At 41.3% G+C, this 20,463-nt stretch overlaps 1 protein-coding gene across 1 annotated transcript in view; it reads left to right on the forward strand.

Moving 5' to 3' along the window:
• The window catches only part of ABCA12 (ATP binding cassette subfamily A member 12), a 615,834-nt gene that overhangs the window by 177,523 nt on the left and 417,848 nt on the right, over positions 1–20,463 (forward strand). The window contains exons 6-7 of the mRNA XM_029607914.1: positions 8,231–8,345; positions 18,781–18,901. Coding sequence (XP_029463774.1) covers positions 8,231–8,345; positions 18,781–18,901 — 236 coding nt within the window. The remainder of the gene's footprint in view (positions 1–8,230; positions 8,346–18,780; positions 18,902–20,463) is intronic.

Raw genomic sequence — 20,463 nt, forward strand, 5'->3', positions numbered from 1 at the left:
AGTTAATGCATCTGTGAAGCATTTTGTGCATGTACGTTTGTGCTGTGTTAATAGGTAATGAGGTGTTTTGCATAGTTTGGAATCTCACTACCTCATTAACATAGCTTTTGTGCTTAAACTCTTGCAAAATAATTTGCATGCATTGAAAGCGCTATTAATACACATAAACTAGATTGCACATGCTAATAGTGGTTTTAACATGCATTAATGCTTAAAAAGCATAGACACATTTTAGTTAATTAACCCCTAAATGAATGGAGTAACACTAAGATCCTTTAGTATGTAGACCCATTGAACAGCGAACCATAAAAATGTGGTTGAAAATGGTGAATATTGTTTCATCTTTTGTGCAAAGTCATATAGAAGTATCATCAAGGGGCTTAATTTACTGTAAATTAATGTATCTGTGCAACTTACTTCTTAATTGGTCTCTTTCTTTAACTTTGCTAGTTAATGGCATGTGGGAGCATGTTATACACTCAGTCCTCTATGCCTGGTGGAACATGTTAATGTATTCAAAGGCCAGAACTCTTCAATAAAAGCATCAATTAAGTATTTGGCACTGCATAATTAGTGTGCTGCATCTGGAAAATACATGTGCTGCATCTGAACACCACTTATGTGGAGAGGTACTTGAAGCACACTGTATATCAGTGTTTAAACTACCCAAGTGAATGCAGTATTCCTTTCTCAATTGGAGTTTTGGTTTGGGGTTTTACTGATATGAGCAAAAGCAAAGAGAACTGGGAGTACTTATTTCCAGTGCTTAATTTCTGGCTGAGCAGCCCAGAACAGTGTTCCACCATCTTTTTTCAGAGCCCTAAGACGTCTGCAGCAACTTTGCTCCCCCAGAACAGCAAAACAGCCAGCTATAGTGCTAGGATTGCCAACTGGCTAGTAGAGGGCTAGTAGCTGGCAGAAAATTAAAACCAGTAAAGCAATTGCCAGAAAATGGCTGACCACCAACCTCCCCAGGAAGTAGACCACTCCACCACAACCAGTGCACCCAACCAGGCTTTCTGATTTCTACCTTCTCAACAGAGCTCTCACTTGAACTGGCAACTAGGCGAAAGCAGCAGCAATAGAAAAACAGCATGTTCTAAATGAGTACAGGATGCATTGCATCTCCCATTGACTTTAATGGGACATGAATGAATCAATTACATGAATAAACTAATTATTTTTTTTCATTTAAAATGAACAAAACAAATCAGGCATATGAAACAAATAAACGAACTGATGACAATTTTTTCTATATTAATCCCTAATTAAACAATTAATTGTTTATTGATTTGAATAATTTCCCAAAAAATATACAGCAAACACAGCAATGTTTATGTGTGTAAAATTCAGGGGTTAGTTTGGCGGCCAAGATGAACCTTCCCTCATATCCAAAAACCACAAGAACGGTTCAGCATATTTTTACTTTGATGGGAATAAGGACACAAATATCTTGCCAGTATTTTATCTTTTTATTTGGGCAGGAAGGAAGGGATCCCCCTGCAGGCACTTTTTTTTTGACAGCAGGGAAGAAAGACTGAAGGGGAAATCTGCCAGGAGCACTCATTTTCTTCTTTAAGTTAGGAGGGTGGGAGGGGAGATTGCACTTTAAAAAGATGTTAGTTGGGAGGGCAGATCTGGCATGTGGTACATGAAAAACATGTTTACAGCTGGGAGGGAACAGGAAGAATATTAGACAGTGGCCACTATATATATTTTTATTTTTTACAGTTGAAAAGGATGGCTAGGGAATGAATGGCAGACACTTCCTTTTATTAATACTACAGCTGGAAGGGAGGAAGGGTGGCTGGCCAGATTTAGGCCTGCTATTACGGCGTCTAGAAACAGCCACCTAACTTTCTCACCCTGGTCTTATCTTACTCCCAGGCTTGCCCAGAATTTGGCTGGCTAAAGTTAGCTATCTTGTGAAACTTAGAGAGCTAAATTTAATCACTCTCCTACCTAGAGCCTTTTGAAAACGGACCTCAAGTTGAGCAGAATTAGGAAAATTAAACATATAAAGGGAGTTGGGGAATATGAGGGGTTTATACTCACTATAATATTCTGTAATATTTTCTAACTGGGGAATCTCTGTGGTCGAAGTTGCAACTTTCTATCATCAAATCATGAGCTTTCACATAGAGCTAAAGACATTCCCCTAGCTTAGCTTCTTGTAAATAACTATGTATTCATTTCCTTCCTATTTATTTTATTTATTTATTTAAACACTTTTCTATACCGTTGCCAAGTTAAATACCATCGCAACGGTTTACATGTAGGCACATATTTAATGTAGGTAAAAGTGTACTATAGTACATTCTAACAGGTGCCGTCAAAGGTTCGGTTACAATATTAGACATAGTCATTTAGTGAAGTAGTTCATGACCAATTGTACCAAGGTACTTACATAGGTAGTTTTATCACACCTAGTATTATAGTTATGCTTATTGTGGTGTAGAGGTCATATTATTATTACTATTACTATTATTGTTTCACTCAGTTACATACCCTTTTGTTCAAAAGAGAACCCCAGCTTGAAGCATCCCTCTCCCTCTCCCATTCCCAGCCCCACCCCTTCAATTGACACCCTAGTTCCACAGCCAACTGACCCTTTCAGGAGGAAAATTAAGCCTACAGAAGTCTCCCCAACACTGCACAGGCACTTCTTCTTGGCTCACCTCCTCCCTTTTTCTGACTGTAGCTTGCCTCCAGTCAGGGCTGGTGCAAGGGGGTTAGGCACCCTAGGCATATTCTGCATTCTGTCTGTGCCCCCCCCCCCCCCCCGAGTCAAGCCACCACCCACCCCGGTCACACTGCCACTCCCAGTCTTGGCCCTCAACTCCTATCTCAGTCTTATGAGGTAAAAGTATCAAACAGCATGTACATAATATTTACATGCACTGCTTTGGTGCTAAACCAGAAAACCCTGAAAAATAAAAATAGAGACACTTGGAACCCATATTGCATTAAGCCTATTGTAATACCTCAGGTATAGGTTCAGCTCTCAGAAACCCTTGAGTAAACTGAATTATAATTAAATTATAGTAAAATTCAAATTTCAAAACAGCAATAATGGCCAGCATTCAAACTATGACAACTCTATCTATGAAAAGGCACCACTACAAATATTACACCAGGCCTAAAACACCTATTTGAAAACCAGAATAAGTAAAGCTGCTATAGATCCCTACACAGAAATTGGATGCTAGCAGAATATCTCACCTCTGTCTCAAATGCAGAACACAGATCAACCTTCACTAAATACAGAATAAAGAGACCATAAAGTATAAATAGAAATGTACAGACAAAAACTGAAATGGAAACTGCAACAAGCTAGATCCTGTATGCAGTGCAACAATGGAAAAAGAGAAACATTACCACTCCTCATAAAATTTCAAACAATTCAATCAAGAAATATGTCAGCAATAGTAAAGACATACAAATAAAAGGGATAAAGAATACAAAACAACTGAACATCCAATCACGACACTCATATAAAACTTTTAGAAATTTCCCAAAAAACTATAAAATATTTTAAAACAGCAGATACATCAGATTTTAAACAATAAGAATTTTAAAAATCCCACTTTCTGTTCTTTCCAGTCACCGTGAGATTGTTCTGGGTAAAGTGAGGGTGAGGGAGTACACAAACTTTTTCTTCTCTCACACACATGCTGATACATACACATGCTCCTTTGCACCTGCTAACATTCATACACACAAACACACACACACACACATGCACACACACTCTCCCTCACACCCAGTGATACCTACATACCCTCCCTTGATCCCACTGACACATACTTTAGAACATAAAAACATAATGGCCAGATTTGAAATCACATGCATGCGTAAAAAATGGGGATTAAGTGTGTGGCCGGGCTTTGCGCACACCGCGTGCATTTTCAAACGGGCCTGGCCACACATGTAATCCCCATTACGAGCTGATGTGCCAGGCCCAGATAAAGGAACGGTCCAGGGGAGCGGTGAGGGGCAGTCCAGGGGGTGGGGAGGGGCGGGCTGGAGGCGGCTGGTACAGCAGCCATTTGCCGCTGTGCCAGGGAAGCACATGCCAGCAGCCTGGCGGCACGTGCAATTTAATACTACTCTGGAGGAACAGCAGCTTGAAAAAAAAAAAAAAAAAAGGTAAGGTAGGGTAGGTTTAGAGGGTTGGGAGGAGAGGGGAAGGGGAAGGGGAAGGGGAAGGAAGGTTAGATAGGGGGATAAGGAAGTTCCCTCCCAGTCTGCTCCTTTATATGAGTGGACCGGGAAGGAACTGGGGAAGGCCAGGATGCGTCGCTATGCAAAATCTGCAGAATTCTACCCTCCTTGTGCACGACGCCCGCACAAACATGTGCAGATTACAAAATCTGGCGCGCGCATGTTATAAAATTGGCGCGTCCGTGTGTGCACGCCAGGTAGCATGCGCACATGGACATGCACGTGCTTCTTTAAAAATCTACCCGTAAGAACTTAAGGCTTGCCATATTGGGTCAGACTAAGGGTCCATCAAGCCCAGTATCTTGTTTCCGATAGTGGCCAAACCAGGCTTCAAGAACCTGGTAAGTACCCAGACACTAAGAAGATCCCATGCTACTGATGCCAGTAGTAGCAGAGGCCATTCCCTAAGTCAACTTGATTAATAGCAGTTAATGGATTTCTCCAAGAACTTCTCCAAACCTTTTTTAAGCCCAGCTACACTAACTGCACTAATCACATCCTCTGGCAACAAATTTCTGAGCTTAATTATGCATTCAGTGAAAAATAATTTTCTCCAATTAATTTTAAATGTGCTATTTGCTAACTTAAATATACTTTTTTACTTCTGCTTTCTTACATATAAGGCAAGGCATTGAGAATAATCCAATAAAATGTTAGCTCTAGTACTCTCTTATTAATTCATTAATTTCTCTTTATATATCTCTAGAAAAAGCAGAAATGAGACATTATGCTAATTGGTTATCAAAAAACAAAACTGCAGTACTTTGCTCATTAATATTCATTAATCACAGGTGCAGTTAAACTTATGCTATCCTAATGGTCTTTTAAGAAGTAAACAAATTCTGGTTCTAACTGGTTATGTTCTTACTTATTTCTAAGTGCTTGCGTCATAGCTCCCTATCACATGTCCAACCTTTAGCAGTTTCTGCATTATTTAATTATATAGAAGAATAGAGAAAGTTTAAGCTTTATTTCTAACTGCGTAGTCCTGGTCTTGTCAGCCTCAATGATTCACTGCAAATGGGATCCTAATCATAATTGCCTCTAGATACGACAAGAGTAATGCAAGTCTCAGTGTTGCAATGAATAGCTATGCTAGTAGCTTATGCTTCCTATGTTGCTGTCAATAGCAATACAGAAAGCACCAGTTGGGGTCATGATAGCAGTTTACCGTGCTTCTGGTAGAAGTTATCTGTTCTACATTTTTTGAATATTGGCCTACCAATTGCTGAGTAGGCGTTTAGGATCCAGTTACTCATGTGCTATCCAGTGAACAACTGCAGGAGTCAGTGAATGATAATGCTGGGGCCGAGCACCTCCCAGGAAGAACAGGTACTGGAGAGTGAGCGATTCCACTGACCGTTTCCCTCCTGGCACACTCTCAACTTTAGCCCCAAGAGCAGCACCCATGGATCTGGAGAGGGAGAGGGAAAGGGAATCCCACAGCACATCAGAAATTTGGAGATGGTTTAGAGTTCTGGGGGACCAGCATTTGCAGAATGTATTCACTATCGAAAAGCCATCAATAGAGGAAAGGTACTGGGTCATCTTTCAAAAGTGGTAGGCATCATCATTTGCAAAACAACACCCGATAGCATTTGTTTCAGGGAGGCCACTGCTACTAGTCTGGGGACCTTGTCTAATATGCAAACCAGCAGCAGCAGGAGTAGAAAGGCCACAGAAAAGAAGTTTGTCTCCCAAGCCAACCCCATTCCCTCCCAACCTTTTCCCACAGAGAAGTAGCAGGCCAGCAGCACCCTCATCAGCAGCAATCCGCCATGGGGAAGATAGGGTGGTGGCTGCTTCAATGTCCCAGGATAAAAGGCAGGCAGCATCAACGATTATAACATGATGCTTCATGGAAATGATTACCCTGGATGACTTTGCCCTGAAGGCAAAGGAGAACATTTCTTTTTTTACTTGATTTATATTCATGCTTCATCTCTTAGCCCCAAATGATAAAGTGCCCTCCAAGACAACATTTAGTAGGTGGGAAGTCCTCACCCTGTACATTCAGTGCTGTACTAAGATGCAGTGCAGCTGGCCAGGGTGGAATGAAGTATCTTCCGTTTCATCAGCAACATCTAGCTGCACTTTCCTACCTCTCCCTGACAGCACACTGCTGTCAGGGAGAGGTAGGAAGCTCTAACAGGAGCAGACTGCAGGAAACAGGTGGGCTGTGATGCTTAACCAAGGGATGGACCAAAGCCATATCTCATTTCCTAACTTAGTGGCAATAATAAGGATGATGGAGGGCTGGCAGATAGGCCAGAGCAACACACTGTTGTTCCTGTTTTGTTTTGTTTTATCACAAAGTTCTGAGTCAAATATCACAATGCATGTCATGTGACAAAACACTACACAAATAGCATTCAACAACACATCTCAATACATTTTACTGTGGTGACAAAGCTTAAAGTTAGCTGCAAAAGACCATCATAACCCAGATGCACCAAGTTGTTACTTGTTTATGCACATCTTTGATGGGTCATACTTAATCATTGGTCCTGGGTCAATGTCCCTTTTTTTGACTTTTTAAAAACTTTTTGCAAGTAAAAACAATCACTTTCCTTTTTTTGCATCAAGGAGCAGCAGAAATCCAAAGCACGCATCACCCGACACAATGTTATGTTTCGAATAGAGCTCTGCATTAGGGGTGAAATTTCAGCAATATTCACGTCTCTATCCAGAGTAACATGCCCAAGGAATATTCAGAATTCAAATGCAGAAACATTAGAAGGGGGCTATCATGGGATCTGATGCTTTGCACACTTGCTGCACCTGATAGAAGGAGATGCCCTGGGACTGGTAGCCACGGAATGTAGCAATTTAGTTCTCAAGGAATTGATAAGAGATACAGAAAAATAGTGAAGCAATTTCACTGAAGTGTGAAGAGTAGGCAGAAGCTCCATGAGAAGCTGAAAGCAGGGCGAACACCTTTGCGCTGGCTTATTTAGATTTAAATTGTTGTTTGTTATTGTAATGTATTGTTTATATGGGCTAATTGTATTTTATGTCACTTTTGTAATTCGCTTAGAACAGAATTTGGAAATAGGCGGAATATAAATAATAAATAAATAAACAATTATTGTAAATGTAGGCACCAGATAGAGTTCCATCTGATGTGGCAGATGTTAATGGAACAACAAAGAGTCCTTTATGAGTTGTCCATGGAAACCAAGATAGGTGTGGATTTCTCCCTGGGGCGCCAGGATTAGTTACATATTACACAGATGGTACAAGTCCTGAAATCCTTCAAAGATGCCAGGGAGGATCTGATTTCAGCAAAAGCCTTCTTACACAAAGTCACCCCCACAGTCTGAGTCTATATCCTGGAGAAAAAATTAAAGAATTTCTAATAGGAACAGGTTCTGAAACCAGAGGAGTTGCTTCTCTTGGACTCCTTAAAACTGAAACTAGAAAATAGGCTCAAACCTTTTACGCAGCTGGATCCGTACAAGCTAGCCATACTGTGTACTCACAGATGAAAGGGAGTATCACCCTTAGGTCTAACAGTAATTACTTTAAGGAGAAGGTGATGGTTAGGGTGCAGGAATGGGAGCATCAAAGGAAGAGGAGCAGTGGGGTTACAATACAGGAAAAGAGGGTACCCTATCAATCATGACCAGAACGCTGTAAGCTACCACTACTATCTTTATCAGTAACCCCACCCATGGCTACCACAGAGTGGGCTCTCCTGACATATGCCATAGATTTACCAAATGGTAGTAAATTATATTATCACCCCCCCCCTCCCACCAGCACAGGAGACCCACACACATATCCATCAAGGATATGACCACAATGACCACCGACCTGTTGGCATATTGATCACATAATGCCACATTCTAGCCAGACCTGGTCAAGGTGGTGCAACATTTCCTTTTCTGTCCACCAACCAGTGTGCAGAGTGAATGAGTATTCTCAATCGCAGGTAACTTCTTTAATCCTCATCATACATGTGATCCATACTATTTATATTGATAAAACTCTTTCTTTTTCACAGAAACCTGACTATACACATGAAGAAAGTCATTATTGGCCTGAAATGAAGCCATATTTTGAAACAGTTTACGGGCTTATAACATCTCTGAGCAGTGATAAAATCAACAGAAACAACTGTAAGTCATTTTGACACTTATTTAAATGCAGCTTCCTTTACAACCAAGATGAAATCAAATATTTGACAGATGGTGATATTTTGGAAGTATTTCAATTCTGGATTACAGTTTCAATCTAAATATTCTAAACAGACTGTTCTAGTGTTCAAAAAAAATGAAGATAACTTTTGAAATTATGTTAATAAAATTGTAAATAAAGAACTGTCCCACTGGCAATGCTGTGCACTTCCATACTGAAGACAGTATCTCAATTTCCAGGGCAGGTTTGTAGTAGTGCTGTGCACTGAAATGGTGAAGATATAGCCTCAGGGGTTGATTTTCAAACCGGTGCATGCGCACCAATTTTAAAACATGTGCACCATGTTATAAAATATATCCGTGTGCACATTCATGCCGGATTTTAACATCTGCGTGTGTATGTGCGTGTGGCCCGCAACTCACATGCGCAGGGGGGGAATTTTCTAAAGTACGAGTGGCGATGTGATCGGGCCTTTGCCCAGTTTCCTCCTATTATGCTCCAATTAAGGAGTGGACTGGGAGGCTATAACCCTACCTATTCTACCTCCCTTTTCTCCTCTCCTTTTATCCCCGACCCCTAACCTAAACTAACTATTCCCTATTTTTTTGTTTTCTGCTCCTTTGGAGCAGAAGTATCTTCCATGTGCTGGCCGGCTGATGGTGCGTGCTTCCTGCAGGGCCTAATGGTTGTTGTCTCAGCTGGCCCCCACCTTATCCCTAGAACACCCCTTTTAGTTGGCCCAACACTTTGGCACGTATCAGGAGTTACATACATGGCTGGGCACATTGCTGGTCCGCACAGAACCCCCAATTTTTACGCACGCAGGGCTTTTAAAATTTGGGCGTAAATTTCCAGGGCAGGTTTTCTTTTCCCCAGCCCAGCTCAGATGCTTTTTACTCATTAAAAAAGACAGAAAGAAGGCCAAATGGCTGTTGGCATGATTATAAGGTGAGGGGAAAGACTATTATATCTTTCAAAAAATGGAAAGAGGATCCAAAACAAGAAAATTGGAAAAAACATAAGCATTGACATGTTAGATGCAAAACATTGAGAATGCAGGCAAAAAGAGAATTTGAAAAGAAGTTGCCATAATAAAAATTGTTCAAATACATCAAAAGCAGGAAGCCTGAGAGGGAGTCAGTTAGAGTATTAAATGATTGAGGAGTAAAAGGGGAACTTAGGAAAAATAAGGCCATAGCAGAAAGACTAAATACATTATTTGCTTTGGTGTTTACTGAGGAAGATGTTGGGGAGATAATCATGCAGCAACTGATATTTAATGGTTATGATTTGGAGGAACTGAAACAAATCATGGTAATCCTGGAAAATATAATAGAGCAAATTGACATAATAAAGAATAGCAAATCACCTGGACTAGATGGTATTTACCCCAGAGTTGTGAACAAACTTAAAAATGAAATTGCAGGCCTGTTATTAGTAATCAGGAATCTATCTTTAAAATAGTCTATTTTACCTAAGGATTGGAGAGTGTTCAATATAACACTAATCTTTAAATAGGGCTCCAGTGATCAACTGGAAAACTATAGACAACTTATCCTGACATTGGTACTGACAAAAATCAAAGAAACTATTCTAGAGAACAAAATTACAGAACATATAGACAGACAAAATGTAATGGAACACAGCCAACACCCAAGGAAAGTCTTGCCTCACCAGTTTGCTATATTTTTTGAAGGAATTAAACATGTGGATAATGGTGAGCCAATGGATAATAGCATACCTGGATTTTCAAGAGTTTAGCAAAAGTTCTTCATGATAGACTCCTGAAAAAATAAAAAAGTTATGGGATAGGAGGTAATGTCCTATTGTGTACTGCAAACTGGTTAAAAGAAAAGAAACAGAATAGAGGAATAAATGGTCAGTTTTCATAATGGAGAAAGATAAATACTGGAGTGCTCCAGGGATCTCTTCTGAGACTGGTGCTTTTTAACATATTCTACATGACCTGGAAAATGGAACAATGAGTGAGGTGATCAAATTAGCAGAAGACACAATATTATTCTAAGTTGTTAAATCACAAGTGGATTGTTGAAATCCTTTGCTCAGTATGTGGCAGTAGCCAAGGAAGCAAATAGAAGAGCTAACAATTATTAGGAAATGAATGGACATGAAAACAAAGAATATCATAATGCCTCTGTATTGCCCCATGGTGCAACACACCTTGAATATTGTATGCAATTCTGGTCACAGCATCTAAAAAATGATATAGAATAATTAGAAAAGGTACAGAGAAGGGCGACCAAAATATAAAGGGGATGAAATGATTTACCTATGAGGAAAGGCTAAAGAGGTTAAGCCTCTTCAGTTTGGAGAAGATATGGCTGAGGTGTATAAAATAATGAGTGGAGTGGAATGGGTAAACGCAAATCAATTAACTCTTTAAAAAACTACAAAGATTAGGGGACATGCAGTGATGTTGCTAGTTAATACATTTACGACATAAGGACAAAATATTTTTTTACTCAACACATAATTAAACTCTGGAATTTGTTCTGGAGGATGTGGTAAAAACTATTAGCTGAATTTAAAAAAGGTTTGAACAGGTTCCTGGAAAAGAAGTCCATAAACCATTATTAAGTAGGACTTGTAAAAATCCCTCTGCTTATCCCTGGAATAAGCAGCAGGAAATCTATCAACCTTTAGAGATACTGCCAAGTACTTGTGACCTGTATTGGCCACTATTGGAAGAAGAGACAGCTGAAGGGAGATATGATCTGCTTTGAAGTGCCAAAAAGCAGAATATAAAATAAAAATAAATAAAATGATAATTCTGTTTAAAATCATCAGTGGAGTGGAATGGATAAATGCAAATCAGTTGTTTACTCTTTCAAAAAGTAAAAAGACTAGGGGTCACTCCATGAAGTTACTAAATAGCAAATTTAAAACAAAATCGGAAAAATATTTTTTCACATATTGCACAGCTAAGTTCTGGAATTCATTACCAGAGTTTGTGGTAAAGGCAGTTAACTTAGCTGGATTTAAAAAAGGTTTGGACAAGTTCATGGAGAAAAAGTCTATAAGAACATAAGAAATTGCCATGCTGGGTCAGACCAAGGGTCCATCAAGCCCAGCATCCTGTTTCCAACAGAGGCCAAACCAGGCCACAAGAACCTGGCAATTACCCAAATACTAAAAAGATCCCATGCTACTGATGCAATTAATAGCAGTGGCTATTCCCTAAGTAAACTTGATTAATAGCAGTTAATGGACTTCTCCAAACCTTTTTTGAACCCAGCTACACTAACTGCACTAACCACATCCTCTGGCAACAAATTCCAGAGCTTTATTGTGCGTTGAGTGAAAAATAATTTTCTCCGATTAGTCTTAAATGTGCTACTTGCTAACTTCATGGAATTCCCCCTAGTCCTTCTATTATTCAAAAGTGTAAATAACAGAGTCATATCTACTCGTTCAAGACCTTTCATGATCTTAAAGACCTCTATCATATCCCCTCTCAGCCGTCTCTTCTCCAAGCTGAACAGCCCTAACCTCTTCAGCCTTTCCTCATAGGGGAGCTGTTCCATCCCCTTTATCATTTTGGTTGCCCTTCTCTGTACCTTCTCCATCGCAACTATATCAACCAGGTAGACTTGGAGAAAGCTACTGTTTATCCCTGGCTATGAGTGCATGGAATTTATATACTATTTGGGATCCTGCCAGGTACCTTTGACTTGGACTAGCTACAGTATATTGAGCTTGATGGACCTTTGATCTGACCTAGTATGGCATTTCCTCTGTTCTTTAATTTAAGAAATGATCTTGCTAATTTAAGGAAGTTGTAAGAAAAATTAGAATAAAATTAAAAATGAGAATAAAGGGGTATCAGAAAAGGGTGAAATGCTATAAAGCTGCATATCAGTATACAGTCTTTTACCCCTATTTACATTCCTTTTAACAATAATTTTACAAGCTTCACCAAATGTCCCAAAATTAACAAATCAGCAACAGAATATCATCTAACTATTAAAAGAGGTTTGAGAAAGCTATTGCTTTTCCCAGGGAGTGAGCAACAAGGAGTGGATCTGCTCTTTGGGATCTACTGTGTAAATGTGACCCAAATTGGTGACTGTCAGAGATAGGATGCTTGCCTTGGTGGACCTTAGTCTGACCCAGCATGTTATATCTTAAGCTTTTATGTCCTATACATAAAAAATGAAAGCATTACTTAACTGAGAAAAGTGAATTAAAGGTGTAGTCCTAGGATCCAGGGCGAAACAATCTTCTGATGCACCTCATTCAGGGGTAAATCGTGAATTGAAAAGGGCTTGCTTTTCTAAGGCATATCAAAATGGCCAACCTGATCAGCACAGATCTTAAAGAGCAATTTAAAAGATATTTAAGAGACATGTTGAGTTTTTTTTTAAATTCCTGCTGTTCTCATAATGTCCACACAGCCAGCGTCTGATGTACATGCCCGCGACTGGCGTTATGATCAGCAGCTATAGAGCATCTCAAGCCTGGCTTGATATTGCTCATGTCCTCACAGCCAGCATCAAATGGATATGCTAGCAGCTGACATTTTGACAATCAACTGTGAACCGGCTATAAAAGTGCAGAAAGAAAATCCAAAAGTAGAGATGGGGAGGTGAAAAGCTGATTTTAATGGAGTTGTATCTGCGACCCATGTTTCTGAGAAAAAGCACATTTATGTGACAATAATGAAAAAACTGCAGCAACTTGTTTGTTTTTGTTAACAAACTTGTTATATTATAATTTATTTGATTTATGGATTGCATTTGTAAAGTAGCGCAGTGTGATTTACAGTACTTCACATACTGTGCATTCTTTGTTTTCACATTATTTTATAACCCTGTGGCTCATTGGTTACTGTGGAAATCCATGCCGGGTTTTTCCTCTTTCTGTTCACCAGACCAGGCTAGAGTTTTCCTTCTTTTAACAATTACCCTCCAGAGACAGACTTCACTTTGATATATTTATTGAAGTGGCTTCTTTCTCATTCTCTCTTCCAGAAAGACCAAAGATTGATCCAGTTCCTACTGTAGGCTGCCTTCAGACTGCAGCTTTTTCAGAAACACCAAAGTTTGAATAGAGGAAAGAGTTCCAGCTGCTGACTTGCTTCAGTCTGCAGTTTTTCCTACCCTTCTGGAGATTGCTCCAGTCTGATGCCCTGTGTAGGAGTCTTGGATCTTGACAAGGCTTTCTTCCTTGTGTAATGGGCATTGCATGGTCCCCACTGGCTTCCTGGTGCCTGCTTTAGGAGTCTCGGGCTTCTCTTCTTCCTCTGCAATCTACCTCCCTGTTTCTTCCCAGCCTGCTTTTAAACTGTAGGCGAGAAGATTCGTCCAATGAGTCAGCAAGTTTCTGTTTTGTTTTTAAGGTAACCCTGTCTAATTCCTGGGGGGGAGGGATGGTTTAAAGGTAAGGGTGCCTTCTCTTTTCCTTTTTACCTTTCAGTCACACCAAAAAAATCTTGCTTCTAATTTTGGCTTCTTGCTTCAGGGGACAGCATACATTTCTGTTAGGTCATCCGGTGAACTGGGACATAGGAACAGGGTATTCCACTCTGTCTTTCATTTTCAATTCATATTCAACACAGTGGATTTTGTGTTTCCGAAAGGAAGACAGACTCTTTCCTGAAAAAAATTGCTAACCAAGACAATATTTACAGCATATCATCCAGATACTAGTCTCTGTTCCTTTTGGATAGGATAAGGTTACAATTTAGCATCACAGGTACTACAAGTTATGGGGATACATTTCAAAAGTATTTACACACTTAAAACTATGGTTTTGCATGTGCAAATTCACTTTATGTTTGTAAGTGGGCTTTTGAAAATTCCTACAATATATATGCCATTGAATTGGCAATAGGTTTTGCACACATAAGTTCACTTTGGGACATAACTTTCAATCTGGTGCACATTTGCGTGCATATGTCAGTCTATGCCCAGGGATACGATCATTTTATAACATATGTGCACATGTTAATAAATAGCCTGCCCGTGTATAATCGTGCGCCAAGTATGAAGCTGGCGCACGCATGCGAGCACAAATCCCGCTTCTATCACATAAATCAGGGGATTTTTATAAAGGGGCATGCGCCAATGCCATTCCCAGTTTTACCAGTTCGACCTCAGTTCACCAAGTTTAGAGAGGACCTCCAAACCCCCCTAGTTTAATAGCCTTCACCTCTCTAGTTAGCCCCGACCCTTAAAACTCTGCAGATCTTCCTAGTTTTCTTTTAATTTTTAACTTACAGGTCATCCTTGGCAGAAGTAAAGTTACGCAGCAGGAGACCTCGGTGCACGCTGCAGCGCATAGCTGTTTACATGCCCAACTCAGTTTCATGCCCTGAAGCTCCTGTGTCACACCTACACCCTGCCCCTTGTTTGAAAACTTTCTAGATATGCGCGGGGTGGGAGATACGCACGCAAGCGAACCCAACTTACTCACGCATCCCCTAATTAATGGCCACACTGGGCTTTTAAAATTCACCTCTTAATACATAAATGTTACATCTACATGCATAACTCCTTTGAAAATGACTTTCCCTACACATACATTTTACTCACAGAACTGCTGACAGAAAAAATCCACATGCTGGCACAACTTTCTCCACCACAGGAAATATATTTGCTTGCTGCTGAAGCTCCTTGCTTTTCATGTCACATCTCTTCTCACTGATACTCTCTCTTTCTTCCAGGCTTTCAACAAATTGATATTATAGTAATTTTGTATTTCTAGACCACTTTCCCAATTTTAGCTCAAGGCAGTTTGCAGCATTTCTTGTTCAGGTGCAGTAAGTCTCTGCCCCAAACAGCTTACAATCTAAATAGTTATCTGAAGTGACAAGAGATAAAGTGACTTGACCAAGGTCAAATGAAATGTTAGTGGAGGAAGTGAAATTTCAGTCCTAATTAGAGATGTGAATCGTTTTCCATATCGTCTTAACGATAGAAATTGTGTGGCAGGGCAAGAAAATCGTGTTAGGCACGATTTTTTAGTTAAAAAATCGTAAAAAATCGTTTTTTCCGATTAGTGCGCACTAACTCGAGTTAGTGCGCACTAACGGGAGTTAATGCGCACTAACTGAAAATGATACAATTTGACACTTTTCAGGTCAGTTAAGGTCAGTTTAGGAATGAATATGTATTCCTATTGGCTGCCCTCTTATTTATTCATGTTACCAAGCTTCCCACTGACAGTATATGGGGATGGGAAATGGAAACAGTTGGTAGCTTGACAAAACAAGTAATGTGATCAGTCAATGTGACTAGAACTTGTGCCCTAACCCTGATACCAGGGGTATTGTGATCTTCCTGCACACAGTGCCCTATCCCTATTAATACCAGGAGTGTTGTGATCTTCCTGCACACAGTGCCCTATCCCTAATACCAGGGGTGTTGTGATCTTCCTGCACACAGTGCCCTATTCCTGATACCGGGGGTGTTGGGATCTTCTTGCACACATCCCGGTATCAGGGATAGGGCACTGCATGCAGGAAGATCACAACACTCCTGGTATCAGGAATAGGGCACTGTGTACAGGAAGATCACAACACCCCTGGTATTAGGGATAGGGCACTGCGTGCAGGAAGATCACAACACTCCTGGTATTAATAGGGATAGGGCACTGCATGCAGGAAGATCACAACACCCCTGGTATCAGGGATAGGGCACTGTGTGCAGGAAGATCACAATACCCCGGAGGAGTGAGGGTCAGGCAGCTCCCCCCTGTCTGTGAAGCCAGCCTCTCACTAGTAATGCAGGGAGGGAGCTGTCTCAGACTTCACCATCCTCCCCCCCCCCCTCACCCACACACCATTCACTAGCTGGGACATGGGGGAAGTCAGGAGTGAGGGTCAGGCAGCTCCCCCCTGTCTGTGAAGCCAGCCTCTCACTAGTAATGCAGGGAGGGAGCTGTCTCAGACTGGTATCAGGGTTAGGGCACTGTGTGCAGGAAGATCACAACACCCCTGGTGCCAGGGTTAGGGCACTGTGTGTGCAGGAAGATCACAACACTCCTGGTATTAATAGGGATAGGGCACTGTGTGCAGGAAGATCACAACACCCCTGGTGCCAGGGTGAGGGCACTGTCTGTGCAGGAAGATCACAACACTCCTGGTATTAATAGGGATAGGGCACTGTGTGCAGGAAGATCACAACACCCCTGGTGCCAGGTTTAGGGCACTGTGTGCAGGAAAATCACAACACCCGTGGTGCCAGGGTTAGGGCACTGTGTGTGCAGGAAGATCACAACACCCCTGGTATTAATAGGGATAGGGTACTGTGTGCAGGAAAATCACAACACCCCTGGTGCCAGGGTTAGGGCACTGTGTGCAGGAAGATCACAACAGTCCTGGTATTAATAGGGTTAGGGCACTGTGTGCAGGAAGATCACAACACCCCTGGTGCCAGGGTTAGGGCACTGTGTGCAGGAAGATCACAACACCCCTGGTGCCAGGGTTAGGGCACTGTGTGCAGGAAAATCACAACACCCCTGGTGCCAGGGTTAGGGCACTGTGTGCAGGAAGATCACAACAGTCCTGGTATTAATAGGGTTAGGGCACTGTGTGCAGGAAGATCACAACACCCCTGGTGCCAGGGTTAGGGCACTGTGTGCAGGAAGATCACAACACCCCTGGTGCCAGGGTTAGGGCACTGTGTGCAGGAAAATCACAACACCCCTGGTGCCAGGGTTAGGGCACTGTGTGTGCAGGAAGATCACAACACCCCTGGTGCCAGGGTTAGGGCACTGTGTGTGCAGGAAGATCACAACACCCCTGGTGCCAGGGATAGGGCACTGTGTGCAGGAAGATCACAACACCCCTGGTGCCAGGGATAGGGCACTGTGTGCAGGAAAATCACAACACCCCTGGTGCCAGGGTTAGGGCACTGTGTGTGCAGGAAGATCACAACACTCCTGGTATTAATAGGGATAGGGCACTGTAAGAGATGACTGTATTAGATTGAATAAAGATCTGATGTTTCTGCTCTCCTCACACCAAACAAAAGCAACACACAAGCAGAGAAGCCCTTCTTACAAAGCTGAGCTAGTGAGTTAAGTAGGAGGAAAAGTAAACATACTGGTGCCAGTGTGGCTACTTAAAAAATGCACTTACCAACAATCAATTACATATATTTGAACTGTGTACAGTTCCAGCCAGGACCACCTTTCTAAAATGCAGAGTGATTGGCAAATTCAACATGCACTAGCATTTCAGGTGCCTGCTAACAAAAATAATAAACAAACAAGTTCTAGTCACGTGAGTGCTGATCATCACATTACTTTTTTTGTCAAGCTTCCAACTGTTTCCATTTCACATCCCCCCAACCATTACCTCAGTGTTAACCTTGGTAACATCAATAGATAAGAGCACAGCCAGCCAATAGGAATACATATTCATTCCTAAGTGACCTTTACTGACCTGGGAAGTGTGAACACTTTGTTTCATTTTCTGTTGGTGTTCGTGAGTTTCCAGTTCCATTTCCCATCCCCCCAACCATCACCTCAGTGGTAACCTTGGTAACATCAATAGATAAGAGGGCAGCCAGCCAATAGGAACAAATATTCATTCCTAACTGACCTTCAGTGACCTGGAAAGTGTTTATTTGTATCATTTTCAGTTAGTGCGCACTAACTCCCGTTAGTGCGCACTAACACGATTTAACGATTTTTAACGATAAATCGTTAGAATTTCTATTGTATCGTGTTCTATAACGATTTAAGATGATATTAACATTATCGGACGATAATTTTAATCGTTGAAAAACGATTCACATCCCTAGTCCTAATTTACCTTTACAGTCCTTTAAACACTAGGCCACACCTTCCTCTTTTCATTTAGGATTGGGAATTATCCTGACTTTAGGAATAGCTTCCTCTACTCATTCACAGGACTTCTCTTCCTTGAAGCCCCAAGATCAACTCCTTTCTATCTGCTCTCTGCAACAGAAACTTCTAACAACTTCTTTCCTATCTTAGGAATAGCTCAATAACCGAAAAGCCCCTACTTTTCAGGGAAAGACAGGAGCTAGCTTGTGTAGTTCCCGCCCCACGAGGGAAAATCTTAGACCAATCTTTCCTTCAAGGGTGTACACTGTCACCTACTAGCAGAACACCATATATTCTCCATTCCAGGGAATGTAATTATTCCTCACTAAGGCAATTCATTCTATAGAAGGGATGAGGGGTACCTACAACTGATTCAGGACAGAAAAGGGGATGACTAACTAGAAAAAGTAAAACTGGAATGCTTTTGACATTTCAAAATCATACTCATATCTGTGATTGGAGTTTCTCAGACTTCCTTCTGGTTCTCACTTGGTACGGTTGAAGACTATGGAATCCTTTATTTTGCATAAAGGGCACTGCAATTTTTAGTTCATAATCTGATTCAAGCTCACTTAATGAAATTATTTTGTTTTACTCCAGGTGAATTTAACATTTCTGTTCCAAATGTGGACTGCAATTCCTCCATAAATTGGAGCCATTTTTACCAAAGTTTGGGGATGCTGACGAAGAACCTCACAGATGAGCCAATGGCAAAGTCGAGGTGAAGAAGCTTGCATAAATAATGTCTGTCTTTACTAGGGAATATGGAATAATGGTTTCATGAATAGTTTCAACCAAGTGATAGGCGCCCACTCTCAGAAACATCATTAATCAGATGTTCATGCACCAAGGAAGGAATTAAAGTACAAAAGGAAAGATAAATAAAATATGTAGATATAGAAGAATAAAGGAAAGTATTTATGAAGATGTCTGATTTTGAAAATATAGTGATACATTTTCAAAAGCTGCCTAATTGGAAATGAGGAAGTTTCATACTTTTCAGCTCACCAACATAATTTAAGGTGAATTTTAAAAGCATGACATGTGCATTAATTAGGGAATGTGCAAATATATGTCTGGCTCGCGCAAGCCGAGCGGATTTTAAAAGCTGCCGAGATGCGTGTATATCTCCCAGAGCGCGCACATTTCAGACGTTTTCAAAAAGGGACAGGGTGTGGGCGTGGTCTGCGTAGGGCATGGGCATTTTGAGGTATGAATCTGAGATGTGCACGTAAATACTTATGCGATCCAGCATGTGCTGAGGCCCTCTGCCGCGTAACTTTACTTCTGCTATACATGAATTGTAAGTTAAAAAATAAATAAAAATCGGCAGATATTTATTTTATTTATTTATTTTGAAGGTTTTGTATACCGACATTCGTTAGGTATGTGAGGTTTTAAGGATCGGGGCTAACTGGGGGGAGTGAAGGCTATCAGACCAGGGTGCTTGGAGGAGTTAATTCTTAACTGGACAAACTGCACACAAACTGGTAAAACTTGGAATGGCGTCAGGGCACACCACTTTTAAAATCCCTGACTTACATGGTAGAAGTGACATTTGTGAGCCCATGCAGGCACACGCTTAAAACTTGGCACACATGTGCATGCAGCCAGTTTGTTTTATAATATGCGTGCATATATGCACACAAGTTATAAAATAGCCGCATCCCTGGGTGCGGGCCATGCATACGCGAACATGTGCACTTGTGCACCGGTTTGAAAGTTACAGTCTTAGGCCTAGATTTACTAATGTACTGCAGCGTCATGAATCGCATGGTACAGGGGGCGGGGGACGAAGCGGGGGGCGGTCCTGTGGTAGGCGGTAGCGATCGCACCTCCGCGGTGCGATCGCTGCCGGCGTCACACCGAATAACTACACCATAAAAGGTGTAGTTATTCGGCGCGAAATAGGTAGCGATACAGAAGCTTACCTTTCGCCGTCCACTCTGTCTTCGCGGCGTCCGCCCCGGTGCCACACCGACTCCTCCTTTTCCGATCTTGACGCTGCCCCTTTTTAGTGATCGCACGCAAAAAGTTCCTTTTTGCGTGTGATCGCTTTGAAAAATGACCCCCTTAGTGTTTGAAGATCGAGTGGTTATCCGAGTAGAAAGTATGCATGTAATATAATTTGTCTCCAATGGGAGTGTAATGTACATGTGTTGCTGACTATACATACATTTTTCAAAATTATATTATGTTATATCCTTCATGCAGAGTTTTTTCTTTCACCCCTGGAAGTATTTATTGTGGTTAAAATGATGTGCATTGTGAAAGTATGTGTGT

Source organism: Rhinatrema bivittatum, chromosome 6, assembly GCF_901001135.1.
Source record: "Rhinatrema bivittatum chromosome 6, aRhiBiv1.1, whole genome shotgun sequence".
Classification (NCBI taxonomy): Eukaryota; Metazoa; Chordata; class Amphibia; order Gymnophiona; family Rhinatrematidae; genus Rhinatrema; species Rhinatrema bivittatum.